This window comes from Melanotaenia boesemani, chromosome 19 (genome assembly GCF_017639745.1).
Source record: "Melanotaenia boesemani isolate fMelBoe1 chromosome 19, fMelBoe1.pri, whole genome shotgun sequence".
NCBI lineage: Eukaryota > Metazoa > Chordata > Actinopteri > Atheriniformes > Melanotaeniidae > Melanotaenia > Melanotaenia boesemani.
In genome coordinates this window covers 30,125,564-30,145,285 of record NC_055700.1, presented here as the reverse complement: position 1 = coordinate 30,145,285, position 19,722 = coordinate 30,125,564, and the positions used below count along the sequence as shown (strand labels likewise).

Here is a 19,722-nt window from a genome sequence, read left to right as displayed (position 1 = left end):
CAGATTTTCTCTTCAAGATCTCTCCTAACGACGGCTAATCCGGCATCGTCTTCGTCTTGTCTCTTCTCGGAGATCTCCCCTAACGACGGCTAATCCGGCATCGTCTTCGTCCCGTCTCTTCTCGGAGATCTCCCCTAACGACGGCTAATCCGGCATCGTCTTCGTCCCGTCTCTTCTCGGAGATCTCCCCTAACGACGGCTAATCCGGCATCGTCTTCATCCCGTCTCTTCTCGGAGATCTCCCCTAACGACGGCTAATCCGGCATCGTCTTCGTCCCGTCTCTTCTCGGACATCTCTCTGTAAAAGTCAGTCTGTTGTTGACTGATGTCTCATGTTGACACTTATCTCTTACTCTGTCCCCTTCTCTCTTCTCTTCTTCCCATAATAGCCACTTGGGTGTCTTTGATGAATCAGTGGTGTGTGTTCAAAGCAGCCAATGTCTTGATAACCTGTTGCTATTGTATGACGTGGTGCCATAAAGCGAAATGCTGCCGTAACGGGATGCACCAGGATTCACACTTTAGAGTCACAAACTTCAAGGCTTTTTCCCGATTCACTTGTATTTGTATCCATCTCTCTCTCGCTCTCTGTATAGCTGGCCTGTCCCACACTGTCTTCTAAATCTGACCCCTTCTTTCAAATAATGGTATCATCCTAGTCTTATGAGATGGTGTGCCTGTCAAAATCCTGCTGTTCTGAAGATTTGACTCTACTCGTTCACTACAAAGAATAGGCTCCAGAAAACTGCTCGTCCGCGAACGGCACATCATAAATCAGCCTGCTGCTGATGAAGACGGAAACCGTCTGGGGAGACGCTGTCGGCCGCTGGAACAACCACCGGGACATCCGTCAGCCTCCGGGTGTGATCTGAGATGAGTCCCCGCGGTGTAAGCACAGACCCGGGTCTCCTGGCGGGACCTGTCCGGTCGCGTGCAGCCTGAGCCTTCGAGCGGCTCAGAGATGCAGGATGGCCGTACACGTCAGCAGCTCCCAGACAAGGACAGCATTCACATCTTCTCCTGGGACGGCAGCCGGACCTCACCGTAGAGCCAGAGATGAAGAGCCGGAGGCCGTGGACCGCCTTGCTCCTCGGAGTCTTCCTCGGATTCATCGCCTCGTCTTGGCTCGTCGTTCCCCGAATCTCAGAAAGTAAGAGGCGGAAGTCCGCGGCGTGTTTCTCCCACAGTGATTCCGGGAGAGGGCCAATGGCCATCAGGGACCGGGACGGTCCGAGGGTCAGTGAAGAGGAGGAGCGGCTCTTCATCACTGCTAACAGTAGCGGACATGCCGGGATGAAGATCAGGCCCAAACAGTTCCTCTACGTGGGCGTCATGACAGCCAAAAAGTACCTGGCGTCCCGCGCTGTGGCGGCGCACAAAACCTGGGCGGCTTCCATACCGGGGAAGGTGGAGTTCTTCTCCAGCGCTGGTTCTGGTTCTGTCCGCGTGCCCGCCCCCATGCCGGTGGTTTCCCTGGCAGCCGTGGATGATTCCTACCCACCACAGAAGAAGTCATTCATGATGCTGAAGTACATCCACGACCATTACCTGGAGAAGTACGAGTGGTTCATGAGAGCGGATGATGACGTTTATATAAGAGGTAAACAGTTCGGTTCTATCTAAACTACTAGGTTCTACTGTCTGAAACTACCGGGTTCTAGTGTTTGAAACTACTAGGTTCTAGTGTCTGAAACTACCGGGTTCTAACCTAGTAGTTTCAGACACTAGAACCCGTTAGTTTCAGACACTAGAACCCGTTAGTTTCAGACATTAGAACCTAGTAGTTTCAGACACTAGAACCCGTTAGTTTCAGACATTAGAACCTAGTAGTTTCAGACACTAGAACCCGTTAGTTTCAGACATTAGAACCTAGTAGTTTCAGACACTAGAACCCGTTAGTTTCAGACACTAGAACCCGTTAGTTTCAGACACTAGAACTCGATAGTTTCAGACACTAGAACCCGGTAGTTTCAGACATTAGAACCTAGTAGTTTCAGACACTAGAACCCGGTAGTTTCAGACACTAGAACCCGTTAGTTTCAGACACTAGAACTCGATAGTTTCAGACACTAGAAGCCGGTAGTTTCAGACATTAGAACCTAGTAGTTTCAGACACTAGAACCCGGTAGTTTCAGACACTAGAACCCTTTAGTTTCAGACACTAGAACCCGGTAGTTTCAGACACTAGAACCCGGTAGTTTCAGACACTAGAACCCACTAGTTTCAGACACTAGAACCCGTTAGTTTCAGACATTAGAACCTAGTAGTTTCAGACACTAGAACCCGTTAGTTTCAGACACTAGAACCCGTTAGTTTCAGACATTAGAACCTAGTAGTTTCAGACACTAGAACCCGTTAGTTTCAGACACTAGAACCCGTTAGTTTCAGACACTAGAACTCGATAGTTTCAGACACTAGAACCCGTTAGTTTCAGACATTAGAACCTAGTAGTTTCAGACACTAGAACCCGGTAGTTTCAGACACTAGAACCCGTTAGTTTCAGACACTAGAACTCGATAGTTTCAGACACTAGAAGCCGGTAGTTTCAGACATTAGAACCTAGTAGTTTCAGACACTAGAACCCGGTAGTTTCAGACACTAGAACCCTTTAGTTTCAGACACTAGAACCCGGTAGTTTCAGACACTAGAACCCGGTAGTTTCAGACACTAGAACCCACTAGTTTCAGACACTAGAACCCGTTAGTTTCAGACATTAGAACCTAGTAGTTTCAGACACTAGAACCCGTTAGTTTCAGACATTAGAACCTAGTAGTTTCAGACACTAGAACCCGTTAGTTTCAGACACTAGAACCCGTTAGTTTCAGACATTAGAACCTAGTAGTTTCAGACACTAGAACCCGTTAGTTTCAGACACTAGAACCCGTTAGTTTCAGACACTAGAACTCGATAGTTTCAGACACTAGAACCCGGTAGTTTCAGACATTAGAACCTAGTAGTTTCAGACACTAGAACCCGGTAGTTTCAGACACTAGAACCCGTTAGTTTCAGACACTAGAACTCGATAGTTTCAGACACTAGAAGCCGGTAGTTTCAGACATTAGAACCTAGTAGTTTCAGACACTAGAACCCGGTAGTTTCAGACACTAGAACCCTTTAGTTTCATACACTAGAACCCCGTAGTTTCAGACACTAGAACCCAGTAGTTTCAGACACTAGAACCCGTTAGTTTCAGACATTAGAACCTAGTAGTTTCAGACACTAGAACCCGTTAGTTTCAGACACTAGAACCCGGTAGTTTCAGACACTAGAACTCGATAGTTTCAGACACTAGAACCTGTTAGTTTCAGACATTAGAACCTAGTAGTTTCAGACACTAGAACCCGTTACTTTCAGACATTAGAACCTAGTAGTTTCAGACACTAGAACCCGTTAGTTTCAGACATTAGAACCTAGTAGTTTCAGACACTAGAACCCCGTAGTTTCAGACACTAGAACCCAGTAGTTTCAGACATTAGAACCTAGTAGTTTCAGACACTAGAACCCGGTAGTTTCAGACACTAGAACCCGGTAGTTTCAGACACTAGAACCCGTTAGTTTCAGACACTAGAACCCGGTAGTTTCAGACAGTACACTTACGCTGAACCACAGACTGAATGCAGGATCAGCTCAGGAGGGACTGTACACATGGTTTGATTTAACAGGTGAAATGATAGAAGGATTCTGTAGCACATGATGTCTGAACTGAGCCCAAATTTGGCAGCACAAGTCCTCCTGAGCGCTTCAACCCCTGAAGGTGGGTAACACAACTAGGTTTATTTGTCCATATGAAGGAGACAGTGCTTTTTTTTGTTTTTTTTAGTGTTTTAAACAAAGTTTTTATTCAATTAAAATTGGGATGTTTTGGATAAGTTTTGGCAGTATCATAGTTTTAATAAGGTTTACACGTCCTGCTACTGACAATAGTATAGGGGCCCATCGGCACACACCCTGCCTACATTTATTAGGACTGCCATAAAATCTTTCTTACAGGTAGCAGGAAGAGAGCGAGTAACCTCAACTACCACATGTTTAAGGCCACTTTGGACCCTTTTAAAAGGGAAAAGATTATAATCAGTTTTATCCGCCTTAGAGTTTGCTCTTTTACAAATTCAACTTGTGTTCGGAAATCTTTCCAAATTGGTTGAGAATATCCAGAATGCAGAGAATCACTGACGACAGACAGGCTAGAGGTCACCAATAACATCATTCACCCACATCTCCCTTTACCAGGTGAAAAGATGGAGCGGTTCCTGCGCTCGCTGAACAGCAGTAAGCCACATTACCTGGGCCAGACGGGCCTGGGTACACCTGAGGAGCTGGGCAGACTAGCCTTGGAACCCGGAGAGAACTTCTGCATGGGAGGTCCGGGGATGATCTTCAGCAGAGAGGTGCTGCGCAGGATGGTCCCTCACATCAGTACCTGTCTCACAGAGATGTACACCACCCACGAAGATGTGGAGGTGGGCCGGTGTGTGCGCCGCTTCGGAGGAACACAGTGTGTTTGGTCGTATGAGGTGAGGACTGAGTCCATGTTCTGTCTGTTCTCACAGTTTCCTGTAATACCGTGGTGGAGCTGATGAATCCATCACGGCAGACATGAGAGAAGTTTCTTAGATGTTGAGGCGTTCATACAGAACTATGTTGTCCTCATGAAGAAAAGCTGGACCAGGCTGGAAAAGGTTTGATGGAGGTAACGATGAGTGATGAACTACTTATAGAGTTCCAGATTATTCTGCAGAACAAAACATTTTCAAACATTCAACAGGTTGCAAAGAACTGAAAACATTCCTGTATCACTTTGTTAGAATCCAATTCTTTTATTGGAAGCTTGAGAACATAAAGACAAGAGAGGATCTCTTAATAATAATAAGATTTATTGTAGTTCGGGTCACAGGTGAAGCCATGCAGCGCTGAGCCCCGAGCTCTGGATGGGATTTTATCTTCTTAGGCCTCCTACGATGGGATGGCTTCACACGCAACCGACTGTAACCGGCCAGTTATCACAGACGTGAGCAGGCCGCCCACTGTTCACGCAGTAGATCAGCATGTGCTGTTCAGTGTGTGAATGTTGAACTGAGGCGTGTATCTAATGCAACAGACCTGACTGATAACTGATGACTCTTAGTTACATCTGGTTCTTGCTTAGCTCACTCTACGTATATCTAACTGATGGCTTTAGTTACATCAGTCTTGCTTATCTGTCACCATGTGCTGGATGTTCTAGCTGAAGGACACAGAGTCAGACGAGTTCTATTAAAACACAAGTTCTAAACATTCATATCAGAGCTAAAACAGTTCAGAATGTAAACAACTTCTATTTTTTCTTTATGTTTCTGGTACAGATGCTGCAGTATGAGCTGAAGCATGAGGAGACAAAAATCTGTTTAAAAATGATTAAAGAAAGAAACATAACCGCCATCATTGATAGCAAACAACAGCAAAATGCAGAGTTTTACTGAGAATTAGAAATCTGCTTCCTCCTCAAAGTGGAGTCTCTCAGAACGAGATTTTAACGTCGTCTTTACTGCAGAAGGAACGCTGACACAGTTTTATGTAGACCTGCAGCTTCTGGAGGATCCTGATGGAGATTCTTCCTTTTCCTCAGACTGCAGGGAAACTGTCAAAGACAACTTTATTTAATCCGTCCAAAACATCAAACCGATCCTGACCAGGCTGATTAATGGTGCATTTGGTTTTCTTATTTACTTGTTTCCAGGATTCCTTGACAAAGTCAGCTGAACGCCTGTGGTCTTTGAACATGTCGTTCAAACTGATTTTCTTTCTGATTGAACCTGAAACCAACAAGTAAAAGAGAAAGTTAGAAAACTCAATAACAGAATAATAAAAACTACATGAAAGCTTCTCAGAAATGAAAAAGAATTCAGCTTCTGCATCAGGTGGATCCTCTGTTGGTCCTTTTTACATATTATCTGTTTCTGTCAGAGTTCAGGCAGTTCCCAGGTTCCTGTAAGACCGCCATCTAAACCTCTTCATAGTGAAAGATGCTGGCTTTTCTCTTTTTTTCATTTATTTGTGTTTGGAACATTTCGATATAAATAATTCTGGTCACACCACTGAAGAATGTTGACAAAGCACCACCGTGTCCTTCCTTGGTACCATGAAGCAACAGATAATTTCAGCAGATGGCTTCCTGTGTGGGATGTCCTGCAGCTGCCTGTGTACTCACCCCCGCGCCCTCTGACAAAAAACTGCCCGATTTATTAACTCATCCATAAAATGTGGTTTGGAAGTTAAAATCATGTGCAAGTTGCTGAGGCTGTATTTAGTTAAAAAGTGAAGAGAAGCCAGGAAATAAAGCTCCAGCATGTTTGAAAGTCTTCGCATGAGCTTCACTTTTTCCAGCTTGGTAAGAAAACTGTAAAGAATCTAGTTTACCAGCAGCAGAAGAAACAACTTCATCTTAGAGTTTTTCACGACGAGACGGTGAAGCGACAGGCCTGAACTGGTATAATGGTGGAGGGACGGGGATTGTCGTAATAATGTGGAAGAACCTCCTTCGTAGCGCTCACCGTGGCCCTCATTTGTCAGCGGTTCATAGTAACTGTCTACACTCCATCCAACAAATGAAATTTATAATGTTCGTAAGTACAAAATTATTTGTTTTTATCAACCATGAGGAGTCCAGTAATCAGCTGATGATCCTTCCCACGTTTTATATCTCCTGCTGGTTCTGTTCATGGTCATTTACATTCAGAAACGTCCTCATCAGGCAGATGTGGTGGAAACACGTCACGCAGAGGTCACGTCTTCCTCCTCGGAGTGATGGAGAGGAAGAAAGAAGCAGTTTCTACATCTGCTTCTTCACTCATTCAGGTTCAGACTTAAAACAGATTTAAAGCTCAGCCAGCATTTCAGAGCAGGAGATGAATATTATCTCGGTTGGTTTTCGCGGGCGGTGTGGCCCAGTGGGTAGAGTGGTATCTGCAGTGATGTGGACTCTGTCGTGGTGAAGAAGGAGCTGAGCCAAAAGGCAAAGCTCTTGAAGCTCTTTGGTTAACCTTGGCTGGTTTTCGCGGGCTCAGTAAGTAGAGTGGTCATCCTGCAGCCCAAGGGTTGCCAGTTCGATCCCCAGCCAGAGAGCTCATGTCGAGGTGTCCCTGACACCGAACTCCTAATTGTCCCTGATGGGTTGAGGTTGAGCGCCTTGCATGGCAGCATCCGCCTTCATTGTGTGAATGAATGATGGATAGATACACAGCGTAAAGCACTATATAAATCAAATCCATTATTATAGTCCAGAGACCAGCCCAGGACAGAGCTGGACTTCCTGATGACTTAGTCCAGCTTCTTCCTCTCTGTGATGCTGCTGCTCCAGCAGACCACACCGTACAGGATGGCTGATCCTCCACAGAGTCAGAGAAGGTCCTCAGGAGCCCCCCTTCACTCCAAAAGACCACCGTCTCCTCAGAAGATAGACTTGCTCTGACCCTTCCTGTACAGTGGTCCGTGGTGTGAGTCCAGTCCAGTTTATTGTTTAGGTGAACACCCAGGTCCTTCTAAGAGTCCTCTCTTTCAATGTCCGTTCCCTGGATGTTCACTGGTGAGGGGACAGCAGACGGCGTCTGAAAGTCCACCACCATCTCATTGGTTTTTACTGCATCGATCAGGACGTGGTTTTGCTGACACCAGTCCACAAAGTCCTGCATCACTCCTCTGTAGTCCACGTCGTGGTCCTCAGTGATCAGTCCGACAGTCTCAGAGTCCTCTGAGAACTTCTGCATTACGCAGCTGTCCGTGTTGTGTCTGAAGTCTGCAGCGTAGAGGCTGAAGAGAAACAGGACCGACACCGTCCCCTGGGGGACACCTACGCTGCAGGTCAGCAGGCCAGACACAGTCCCAGGTCTCACAAACTGGTTTGGGCAGAATCCAGTCTGGCAGATGAAGGTCCACCCCATCCCTCTCCAGTTTGGCTTTCAGGAGCACCGGCTGGATGGTGCTGAAGGAACTGGAGAAATAAGACCATGATTCTCACAGTGCTGCCGGGTTTCTCCAGGTGAGCCAGAGCACGGTGTAGCAGGAAGATAACACGTCTTCCACTCCGATGTCAGGCCGGTAGGAGAACTGTAGGATCCATGGAGGGTCCCACCATGGAGGTGTCCCTGGATCAGTCTCTCCAGCATCTTCATCAGATGGGACGTGAGAGCCACCGGCCTGTAGCTGCTGAGTTCTCTGGCGTGAGACATCTTTTGGACTGGTACCAAGAGGTCTCCCAGAACTGAGGTACCACACAGGAGGTCTTCCAGAACTGAGGTACCACACAGGAGGTCTTCCAGAGCTTTGATACCACACAGGAGGTCTTCCAGAGCTGTGGTACCACACAGGAGGTCTTCCAGAGCTTTGATACCACACAGGAGGTCTTCCAGAGCTGTGGTACCACACATGAGGTCTCCCAGAGCTGATGTACCACACAGGAGGTCTTCCAGAGCTGTGGTACCACCTTCAGCTTGAGGCTCAGGTTGAAGACCTGCTCCATAACTCCACACAGTTAATCTGTGCAGGACGTGGGGCAGGGGTGTAAAATTTTTAGGAAAGAGGGCCTTGTGCAGTGAAGATGTGTTTGGGCCAACTATCCAGTCGGACATTGTTTGAACATTAACATTAAATGCAAATGAACCCTTGTATGAAACTACTCTGAAGCCTAAACATATGAGATTCATTTTAAAACATTACGAATTATTTGCAATTAAATGCTGAATAAAGTTTTAAATAAAAAACTTATTAACTGCACTGAGGGACTGTTTTGACACCACGGACTGGGAGGTGCTCTGTGGGCCACACAAACAAGACATTGATAGTTTAACAGACTGCATTACAGATTACATAAAATTCTGTGTAGAAACCACTTTGCCCACCAAGACTGTTCAGCGTTTCTCAAACAACAAGCCCTGGGTGAGTCCTGATATGAGAGCCTTGCTGCTGGAGAAAAGGAGGGCTTTCCAGGCTGGCATCAGAGAAGAACTGAGGAGGGTGCAGAGGGATCTTAAATGGAAGATCAAAGAGAGAAAAGGCCAGCTACAGGAGAAAAATGGAGGACCACCTGCAGCAAAACAATGCGACAGAGGTTTGGAGAGGGCTCCAAGCTATCTCAGGACGGTAAAAACGAGAGGAGGAACCCTGAGTCTGGAGACAAGAGGCTGGGCCAACAAGTTAAATCTGTTCTTCAACAGATTCGATACTGAGCCTACCTCCACCCCCTCAGCCTGAGCACAGACCAGCCCACCTCCAGCTCCCTCTGCCGGCACACCCCCTCACCACCATCAACACCTCCAGCATCTCTGGGGCTCTCACCCCCTTATGAAGGCACTGGAGAGGATGGTCCTCAGGCACCTCCGTCCCCTGGTGAGCCCAAACATGGATCCCCTGCAGTTTGCATACCAACCCGGCATTGGGGTGGAGGATGCTAGGGATGCACCGATCCCCTTTTTTCAGTTCCAATACGATACACGAGTTATCAGCTGATAACGATCTGATCCGATACAGTTCCAAAAAAAAAAGCATCTAAAGTTTTTATATTACCTGACAAACCATGTCTCATTGAGTGGATGTTACTGGAATCGTTATTTTGTGCAAGACATCATCAGACTTTACTTACTTTCCTAATTTTTAAGAACAAACACACAATAAATTTACTGAAATACTTATTTATTTAACAACTTTGTTCCATACAGTCATCTTAAATAAGCTTCACAGGTTTGGTCAAACATGTAAAAAATATAACAAATTTTTACCTGCTTCAGTCAGTGCGATTACCTACCTTGGTCAAATAACAGGTAAATAAAAGGAAACAAAACCTCTTTGAAATGGCTTAATCTGTGCAATTAGAAACTCAAAATCCAGTGTAAAAAATAATAAAAGGAACTGATTTTTTTTGTTTTAAGAACACAAAACAGATCGATGACCTTGTTGGTGGATATGAAAAATAAACAGAAATCAGCCGTGGGGTGTTACAGTTGTGCAAATAGAAATGATTCCAAAACAGATAAATAAAACAATCACATTTGAATAGCTTGGTAAAAATAATAATAATAATAATAATTAAATAGTCCTCACATACCACTATATGTCAGTTACCTGCTCCTGCAGATTTTTCAAGCTCAGGCTGAAGCATGGCTGGCAGGTTCTTGCTTAAGAAAACAAAATTTTCTGCTCTTTCGGTTGTCAGTCTGTTTCGCTTCTCATCCGGGATCGTGGAGACTGCTGAGCAGCAGGGCGCACAGAGGCAGCAAGGCCAGGAAAGCGCTGGCGGTTACTCCCTATTTGTTTGGATCATCTGTGACAGGAACGGTTTCTTCTGTAGAATATACATGCAACTGTACAGCAGTGCTACAGCTGCTAGCTGCACTGGGATTTGCCCCCCGAATTTTGTAAAATTCTTTCATAAAAAAGCGTGGCCTTTGTTTCCCCTCGGTGCTGCTGCCTCTACCCTGGAGGCCTTTCCTGGTGGCTCCAAAGCCTTTGATGCTGTATCAACGGTGGTGGTGGTGCTCAAGTCTTCCTCCATTTCCTTTCCTTGAAATAAAATCAACCTTCAGTCAATGTTCAGTCAGACTTTCTATCATGTAATAAGTACTATTCCACCACGTTTTGACATCGTGCTGCAGGCATTTTGGTTGCTTGTTCATCTGGAGCTGGATATCTTGCAACCGTGAACATGTTATCTGAGAATGTTTGAAGTGGCCGACAGTCTGTCTCCCACGTGCAACGGCGTCACTCGGCGCGCTGTGAGAGAGGCCTTCATAGCTGCAGCGTATGCATCGCCACGGCGCACTCCCACGTTGTCCGTCGCCTTTCTCATGTTGCTGCCGTTGTCCCTTTAGAACCACGTGGGTTTTGCTCAACGGAATTTGCCATTTGTGGAACATTTCCTTCAGACGAGCTGCAATCGCGTCACTGGTGTGTGACCCAAGAAAGTGTGTTGCGTTTAACATGGCGCTGTGTGGCAGAACTCTCGTCCAGCCAACCGTTAAGTTTAAAAGTGACACGGAAGAAACGTCAGAGCTCCAGATATCCGTTGTGAAGCTCGTCACTTTGGCACTTTACCGTGAAGTTCAGGTAGAGCTGTCTCGGACAGGTGTTTCAGCTCACCACGTCCTACCGTGTCTCCAGGTAATTAATCAACAGCCGAAATCTCTTGTCCCCAACAACCGACAGCGGCTGCCATCCATAACAATAAAGTTTAGTATTGTTTCTGCGATTTTTGCTGCTTGCAAACTATCAGATGGAAACTTTTCCCCTCTTTCCTTCATTTCCTTCAAAGTTAGCTGCTTCAGCACGCCTCCTTTTTGTTTATTCCTTTCAACGAACTTGTCGTGCTCTTTAGGGTGAAATTTCTGGAGATGCTTGATTAAGTTGGTTGTGTTATATCTTGAAGCTTTACTACCGTCCCACGACTACACGAAGCTGTCGAATCTGTAGGCTGAAGCAGTGTGAAGAAGTTCCAGATAGCCGATCTCCATTTTTAAAACATGCTAGTTTTGCTTAGCTCACCGTTAGCATATGATGTCTCTCGAAACGCAAAGTATAGAAATACACTGAATAGATCTACGCCTTTGGATCAGGCGTTGTCACCGATACCCGATCAAGAATTATCTTCAATATCGGCACCGATATCGATATCGGATTGGTGCATCCCTAGTTATAACTACTACAAGAAAAACAGTGACGTGCGGTGAAGTTTATGGTTGGTGAGGAACTGAAAAGAGCATCTTATTTCAACATTCATTCAACAGCATGCAACTGGTAATTCTTCATATCCTATCAGCATTCCTCTTTCAGTTACACTCACACACCCACTGTTACTAACTCTTCAGTGAGAAAAGTAGCTGCTGGCGTCCTAAAAGTCGCTAGAAATCACTAAATGACATCATCTAATGTGCATAATAACCTGGTACATGGAGGCTGCTGTGGAGAGGAACGTCAATGGGAAAGGCAAAAATGGACAAAAAGACAAGCTAAAAATATTTAAAAAGGCTAAACTAATAAAAATAAAACAAATTCTTTGGTTACTATTTTCTTTTATTCTAGTTTCATTTTATTAAGTGTAGGTTGTTTTCTAATTAGGAGGCTGCAACATTAAACAATACTTGTTTTCCTCCACACTCTTCATTAATAGACATTAATATCTGACGGTAAACCAGCCGAGATCCTCCTGCAGCAACGTTTCATGTTCAGCCTGGTCATGAAACAGGTGGTCATCTCCTGCTCTGAATGCAGCTGCTGCTGCTGCCAGAAGCCTCTTCTGGTTGGTTTAGGACAGGAGGGGCCTGCCCGGCAGCCCCCCTCCTCATTGAGAAGAATAAACTACTTTCATATACGTCCGTCTACAAAAGTCTCCAATACTGAAAAAGTCGCTGGATCTGTCGCTGGTCGCTTTAAAAAAAACAAACAAAAAAGGTTGCTAAGTTGGTGTGTGAGTGTTGATGTGTGAGTGCGCCCCCTTGAGGTGAGGCAGAGTACTGTTTGACTCACCTGCTGACTTTTCTCTGCACTTTATTATATGATAAACGGGAATATTTCTCTCACAAATACATTAAATAATTACACAGACTGTAGAGAGTCATGGTGTATAACACATATTTCTGTAAAGTTCATGTTGGATATGCTGAGGAACAGAAAACATGTCATGCAACCCAGCTTGTGTTGGATGGTCCAGTCAGAGCTGAGACACAGCTTGCTGTGTCTCCTCCGGGTTTCTGCACTGGATTTGATTGGGAAATACTCAAATTTGGCCATTTTTACTTAATAAACTGTCAAAAACGTGTTGGAGTCATACTGAAAATGCATTTTTAATAGAGATCAGTGGAAAATATTAATATTTATTGTATGTTTTTGCCTCCCCTGACCGCACGTCACTGAAGAAAAAGAAAAAGAAAAAGACCAGTAAATGTATTGGTTACCATTGCGTGAGTTGATGAAAAATTCACTCGCACTGTCTCACATTTTAGTCACAAAATGCGACCATTTGGTCCTACGGATATTCACTGGAATACTAGTTTGTATAACTTTACACCACAGGTCACACATCGTGGCAAAAATCTAGGAGGATTTATTTAAGGAAGTAGCATCTGATCAGAAGTCACTCTGTGATGTCACCAATCAGCTGTTTGATGATGATGAACTCACAGCTCAGAGTTTAACACATGGTAAGATCAGATCAGTGATGAACGACTCTTACATTTAGTTTGTATGTGGGTAGACATGGAATGGAGCTTATTTATTCTCATACTTTCTGCATCTCTTTCCACAGATGCAGCAGCTCTTCTATGAGAACTATGAACACAACAAGAAAGGCTTCATTGAGGAACTCCACAGCAGCAAAATCCAAAACGCCATCACACTCCACCCCAACAAGAAGCCTGCCTACCAGTACCGGCTGCACAGCTTCATGCTCAGCCGGGACGTCTCCAGGCTTCGGTACCGCACCATCTTGCTCCACCGGGAAGCCCTGGTCATGAGTCACCTCAGCAACTCTGAAGTACTGTGGGAGGACAAACAGCTGGGGTCTCCTCCTTCCTACATGCGCTATCAGCCAAAAGAGAGAAGTGATGTCATTGAGTGGGACTTCCTGACAGGCCGCCATCTTTATTCTCCTCTTGAAAACAAGATGGCCCGGCAAAACCTCGGGAACTTGCTCCGGACTGCTCTGGAAGATATAATCCTGCAAGTTATGGAAATGATTAATGAGAATTCAAAAACTCGAGGACGTGTCATTGACTTTAAGGAGATCCAGTACGGGTATTACAGGGTGGATCCGATGCATGGAGCAGAGTACATCTTAGATTTACTGCTTCTGTACAAGAAGCACAAGGGGCGCAAAGTGACGGTCCCAGTGAGGCGCCATGCCTACCTTCAGCAGTCCTTCAGCCAGCCCTTCTTTAGTGAAGCCCAACGTTTAGATGTGGGTGAACTTGTGGCAGCCATCAACTCTGAGTCCAAATCTCTGTCTTTCTTGTCCAACTCTCTGAACTTCCTGTCACCATTTCAGTTCTATGAAGCCACTCAGGAAATGTGGGAGCAAAGTCAGAGAAAAGTCCATATCCTCGTCCCAGTGTCGGGTCGATATGACACCTTTTCCAGCTTCATGGAGAACTATGAGAAAGTCTGTTTGATACCCAAACAAAACGTCAAGCTCTCCATCATTCTGGTGGACAGTGAGGGTCACGAGGACAGAACGAAGCATCTTCGGTTAATCAAGGATTACGCAAGAAAACATCCTAGAGCCGATGTCTCTGTCATCCCCATGACGGGCAACTTTTCCCGAGGGTTGGCTCTGGAGCTGGGCTCCTCTCAGCTCCAGAACGACACGCTGCTCTTCTTCTGCGACGTTGATCTCGTCTTCAGCAGCGATGCTTTGCAGCGCTGCAGAGAAAACGCTGTTCAGGGGAAACAGGTCTACTTCCCTATTCTGTTCAGCCAGTACAACCCTAAGTTAGTCTATGGTGAAAAGGCTCCAAAGGAAAACAAATTCGTGCTGACTAAAAAAAGTGGCTTTTGGAGAGATTATGGCTTTGGAATCATGTGTATTTTTAAAAGTGATCTACTACAGACTGGAGGCTTCGACACCTCCATCTTAGGTTGGGGTTTAGAAGATGTTGACTTGTTCACCAAAGTAATTAACTCTGGTTTGAAAGTGCTACGCACTCAAGAACCGGGAATCATCCATGTTTACCATCCTGTTCAGTGCGACCCCAATCTGGACCAGAAGCAACACAAAATGTGCCTTGGCTCCAAAGCCAGTACGTTTGCATCTCGGATGCAGTTGGCAGAGCTTTGGCAGGAAAAACAGGCACAGGTGGGATATAACAGGACGTCATCATGAACACAGATGGATGGACACCGGAGCCAGAAAGGACCAAATACTGTCCAAACTAGGAATAGACGGGTGACATGATGTAACATCAGATAAACCCTGTGGGTCACTTTAACTTACTGTCCTTTCACGTAATTAGTGGATCAAAGATTCCTCTTCTAAAAACTTCTACAAAAACCTGTAAGATTCAAAAAACTCCTTTTTTTTTGTTCAGATGTTTCAATCAACTTCATTCCTAATCAAAAACAGCACCATCCATCTATCCATCCATCCATCCATCCATCCATCCATCCATCCATCATCCATCTATCTATCCATCCATCCATCTGTCCATCCATCCATCCATCCATCATCCATCCATCCATCCATCCATCATCCATCCATCCATCATCCATCCATCCATCCATCCATCCATCCATCATCCATCTATCTATCCATCCATCCATCTGTCCATCCATCCATCCATCATCCATCCATCCATCCATCCATCATCCATCCATCCATCCATCCATCCATCCATCATCCATCTATCTATCCATCCATCCATCTGTCCATCCATCCATCATCCATCCATCCATCATCCATCCATCCATCTGTCCATCCATCCATCCATCCATCATCCATCCATCCATCATCCATCTATCCATCCATCCATCATCCATCCATCCATCCATCCATCCATCCATCCATCCATCCATCATCCATCCATCCATCCATCCATCATCCATCCATCCATCATCCATCCATCTATCCATCCATCTGTCCATCCATCCATCCATCCATCCATCCATCCATCCATCCATCCATCCATCCATCATCCATCTATCTATCTATCTATCTATCTATCTATCTATCTATCATCCATCTATCCATCCATCCATCCATCATCCATCCATCCATCCATCCATCCATCCATCATCCATCTATCTATCTATCTATCTATCTATCTATCTATCTATCCATCATCCATCTATCTATCCATCCATCCATCCATCCATCCATCATCCATCTATCTATCCATCCATCCATCCATCCATCCATCATCCATCTATCTATCCATCCATCCATCATCCATCTATCTATCCATCCATCCAGCCAGCCATCCATCCATCCATCATCCATCTATCTATCCATCCATCCATCATCCATCCATCCATCCATCCATCCATCCATCCATCTATCCATCCATCCATCATCCATCTATCTATCCATCCATCCATCCAGCCATCCATCCATCCATCATCCATCTATCTATCCATCCATCCATCATCCATCCATCCATCCATCCAGCCATCCATCCATCCATCATCCATCTATCTATCCATCCATCCATCTATCCATCCATCCATCATCCATCTATCCATCCATCTATCCATCCATCCATCCATCCATCCATCCATCCATCCATCCATCCATCCATCCATCATCCATCCATCCATCCATCCATCCATCCATCCATCCATCCATCCATCATCATCTTAAAAGGTCAACAGGACAAATGTACTACCCTTTCATGTCCTTAGTGGACTAAAAAGTCCTCTCCCCAAAGTTGCTATAAAAACATTAGACATTCATTTTTCCAATTTTTTTTTTCTCAAATATTTAAATCAATTTCAGTTTTATTAAAAACTATCAAATATATAATTGTTTTAACTTTTTCATGATTTACTACCCTTCTCTACGTAGCCCCCCATGGGGTCGCGGATTTTTTATGTTTTTCTTTTGCGTTAGGAAACAGTAAAGCAGGAACATTCATTTTCATGACTGGGAATTGGCTGTTTAACTGCTCGGTAGACTGATAATTATAATATACTGTATGTATACATAAGCTTCTCTTATGGCTCTCCTGGCTCAGATGGGATATTTTAATCTTCATTCTTTGAATATAGACTATTTTGTCTGCACTCCACAGCAGCAGCGTCATCTGACCGCAGTGAAGTGTCGTCTGTCAGGTGTCATGTCAGGTACACCAGGCGAGGCGAACCGTACTAACTACCAAAGAAGAGACAAACACAAAAGATAAATTATGCTCTCACATCGAGCCCACCGGGCAGCAGGGAACCTAGCGGATGTCAGTTCTGTCAGGTTTCCCCTGAATAACAGCTGATCGGTCAGATGACACTTCTGAGGCAAAATGCAGATGAAATAGTCTAAATAAAGAAGATTAAATGATCCTTTTTGAGCCACAATGAGAGGGACAGATGCAGACTAGAAACACCTAAAGAAACTGAGCAATAGCTTCTCTCTCGGACCATCCCTTTTTTTTGCAAAGGAACGCAAAGGTTTTGCGTTCTAACACAAAAGAATAAAAAAGATCCATGACCCTTGAGGGGCTTTGTACTTTTGGATAATTACTGGAAGAAAAACTTCCTCTCCCAAAAACTATTATAAAAACATGGCATATCTTTTTTTGTTTTACTTTTCTTTTTGCTCATATATTTATGAGCAAAGAATGTGTTTCTTTGAAAGAAACACATTCTTACAAAGAAAATCCTCCTAAATGAGGAAACAACCAAAACGTTTCAGATACATTATCCACTTTAAAACTGGTGAAGCAGTTTAGAGGTATTATTATTATTATTTACAGCAGTGGTTCCCAACCTTTTTTCTTTGAAGATCCCAATCATGCCACTACCAAAAAGCCGTGAAGCCCCGCCCCACGCCAAAACTATATGTGGCGTTATGCTTTCATTAGCTAGCATTTCATCTTAAATGGTGCATGGGCCTGTCCTTCCATAAAACTAGCAACAGATCATCTGCACTGTGGTGTTTCTCACACATTCATTAATGAAACATCCAGGACAGACATGAAGTACTTCACTACTGCAGCTCCACCAGCTCCCTGACCTCCTAAACCACAGGATCTGGTTGGAAACTTGTTTGTTGCTCATTATGTGTCCTATTCAGTAGCTTTTTACAATTTAACTGCAAATATATGTTTTATATATTGTATGGCAGACCTCCATTAATTCACTTTGGGACCTGGTTTAAAAAATTATTCTTTTCAGGCCCCAAAACATCAGTTTTAGATTAGATAAAACTTTATTAATACTATTGAGCAGGTTTCCTAAACTAAATTTACAAAAACAGCAGGTTAAACATACAGTGTGTGCAGAATTATTAGGCAAATGAGTATTTTGACCACATCATCCTCTTTATGCATGTTGTTCTACTCCAACCGGTACAGGCTTGAAAGCCTACTACCAATTAAGCATATCAGGTGATGTGCATCTCTGTAATGAGAAGGGGTGTGGTCTAATGACATCAACACCCTATATCAGGTGTGCATAATTATTAGGCAACTTCCATTCCTTTGGCAAAATGGGTCAGAAGAGAGATTTGACGGACTCTGAAAAGTCAAAAATAGTGAGATGTCTTGCAGAGGGATGCAGCACTCTTAAAATCGCCAAGCTTTTGAGGCGTGATCATCGAACAATCAAGCGTTTCATTCAAAATATTTAACAGGGTCGCAAGAAGCGTGTTGAAAAAACAAGGCGCAAAATAACTGCCCATGAACTGAGGAAAATCAAGTGTGAAGCTGCCAAGATGCCATTGGCCACCAGCTTTGCCATATTTCAGAGCTGCAACATCACTGGAGTGCCAAGAAGCACAAGGTGTGCAACACTCAGGGACATGGCCAAGGTAAGGAAGGCTGAAAAACGACCACCACTGAACAAGACACACAAGATAAAACGTCAAGACTGGGCCAAGAAATATCATAAGACTGATTTTTCTAAGGTTTTATGGACTGATGAAATGAGAGTGAGTCTTGATGGGCCAGATGGATGGGCCCATGGCTGGATCAGTACAGGGCAGAGAGCTCCACTCCGACTCAGACGCCAGCAAGGTGGAGGTGGGATACTGGTATGGGCTGGTATCATCAAAGATGAGCTTGTGGGACCTTTTCGGGTTGAGGATGGAGTCAAGCTCAACTCCCAGTCCTACTGCCAGTTTCTGGAAGACACCTTCTTCAAGCAGTGGTACAGGAAGAAGTCAGCATCGTTCAAGAAAAACATGATTTTCATGCAGGACAATGCTCCATCACACGCATCCAAGTACTCCACTGCCTGGCTGGCCAGAAAAGGTCTAAAAGAAGAAAAAATAATGACATGGCCTCCTTGTTCACCTGATCTTAACCCCATAGAGAACCTGTGGTCCCTCATCAAATGTGAGATCTACAGGGAGGGAAAACAGTACACCTCTCTGAACAGGGTCTGAGAGGCTGTGGTTGCTGCTGCACGCAATGTTGATCGTAAACAGATCAAGACACTGACAGAATCTATGGATGGCAGGCTTTTGAGTGTCCTCGCAAAGAAAGGTGGTTATATTGGTCACTGATTTGTTTTTGTTTTGTTTTTGAATGCCAGAAATGTATATTTGTACATTTTGAGTTGTTATATTGGTTTCCCTGGTGAAAATAAATAAGTGAAATGGGTATATATTTGGTTTTTGTTAAGTTGCCTAATAATTATGTACAGTAATAGTCACCTGCACACACAGATATCCTCCTAAGATACTAAAACTAAAAAAGCCCCACTCCAACTTCCAAAAATATTCAGCTTTGATATTTATGAGTCTTTTGTGTTCATTGCGAACATAGTTGTTGTTCTATAATAAAATTAATCCTCAAAAATACAACTTGCCTAATAATTCTGCACACCCTGTACAGACAGGGAAACGTTGAGGGTGATTGCACCATGTCCAGTCCTGTTTGCACAATTTACTGCTAGTCAGTGATGTTTAATGTTCACGGTTCCTCCACGCTGTTGTTTGCGAGTCCCCCTCCTCCATCTTCTCCATCCTCTCCCCCCAAGGTGATGGCATGAGGAACCAAATGATAAATGCGCAAGTAATTAAAAAAAGCGGACACACCAAAACTCGTTTCTGTGTGG

The 19,722-nt window shown here is 44.5% G+C and overlaps 1 protein-coding gene across 1 annotated transcript; it reads left to right on the top strand.

Moving 5' to 3' along the window:
• The first annotated feature begins 799 nt into the window (after positions 1 to 799).
• On the top strand, positions 800 to 15,145 carry LOC121630169 (chondroitin sulfate synthase 3-like). The gene is made up of 3 exons (XM_041970288.1): positions 800 to 1,600; positions 4,231 to 4,514; positions 13,268 to 15,145. Exons 1-3 carry the CDS (start codon positions 1,057 to 1,059, stop codon positions 14,837 to 14,839), a joined length of 2,400 nt encoding a protein of 799 aa, XP_041826222.1. The 5' UTR covers positions 800 to 1,056; the 3' UTR covers positions 14,840 to 15,145.
• The last annotated feature ends 4,577 nt before the right edge of the window (positions 15,146 to 19,722 follow it).

What these genes read in the sequence shown, in the direction of transcription:
- LOC121630169 (XM_041970288.1), top strand. Translation starts at nt 1,057, where the DNA reads ATGAAGAGCCGGAGGCCGTGGACCGCCTTGCTCCTCGGAGTCTTCCTC. An exon ending in TGATGACGTTTATATAAGAG is followed by an intron (nt 1,601 to 4,230) that starts GTAAACAGTTCG and finishes TCCCTTTACCAG; the next exon opens with GTGAAAAGATGGAGCGGTTC. An exon ending in AGTGTGTTTGGTCGTATGAG is followed by an intron (nt 4,515 to 13,267) that starts GTGAGGACTGAG and finishes CTCTTTCCACAG; the next exon opens with ATGCAGCAGCTCTTCTATGA.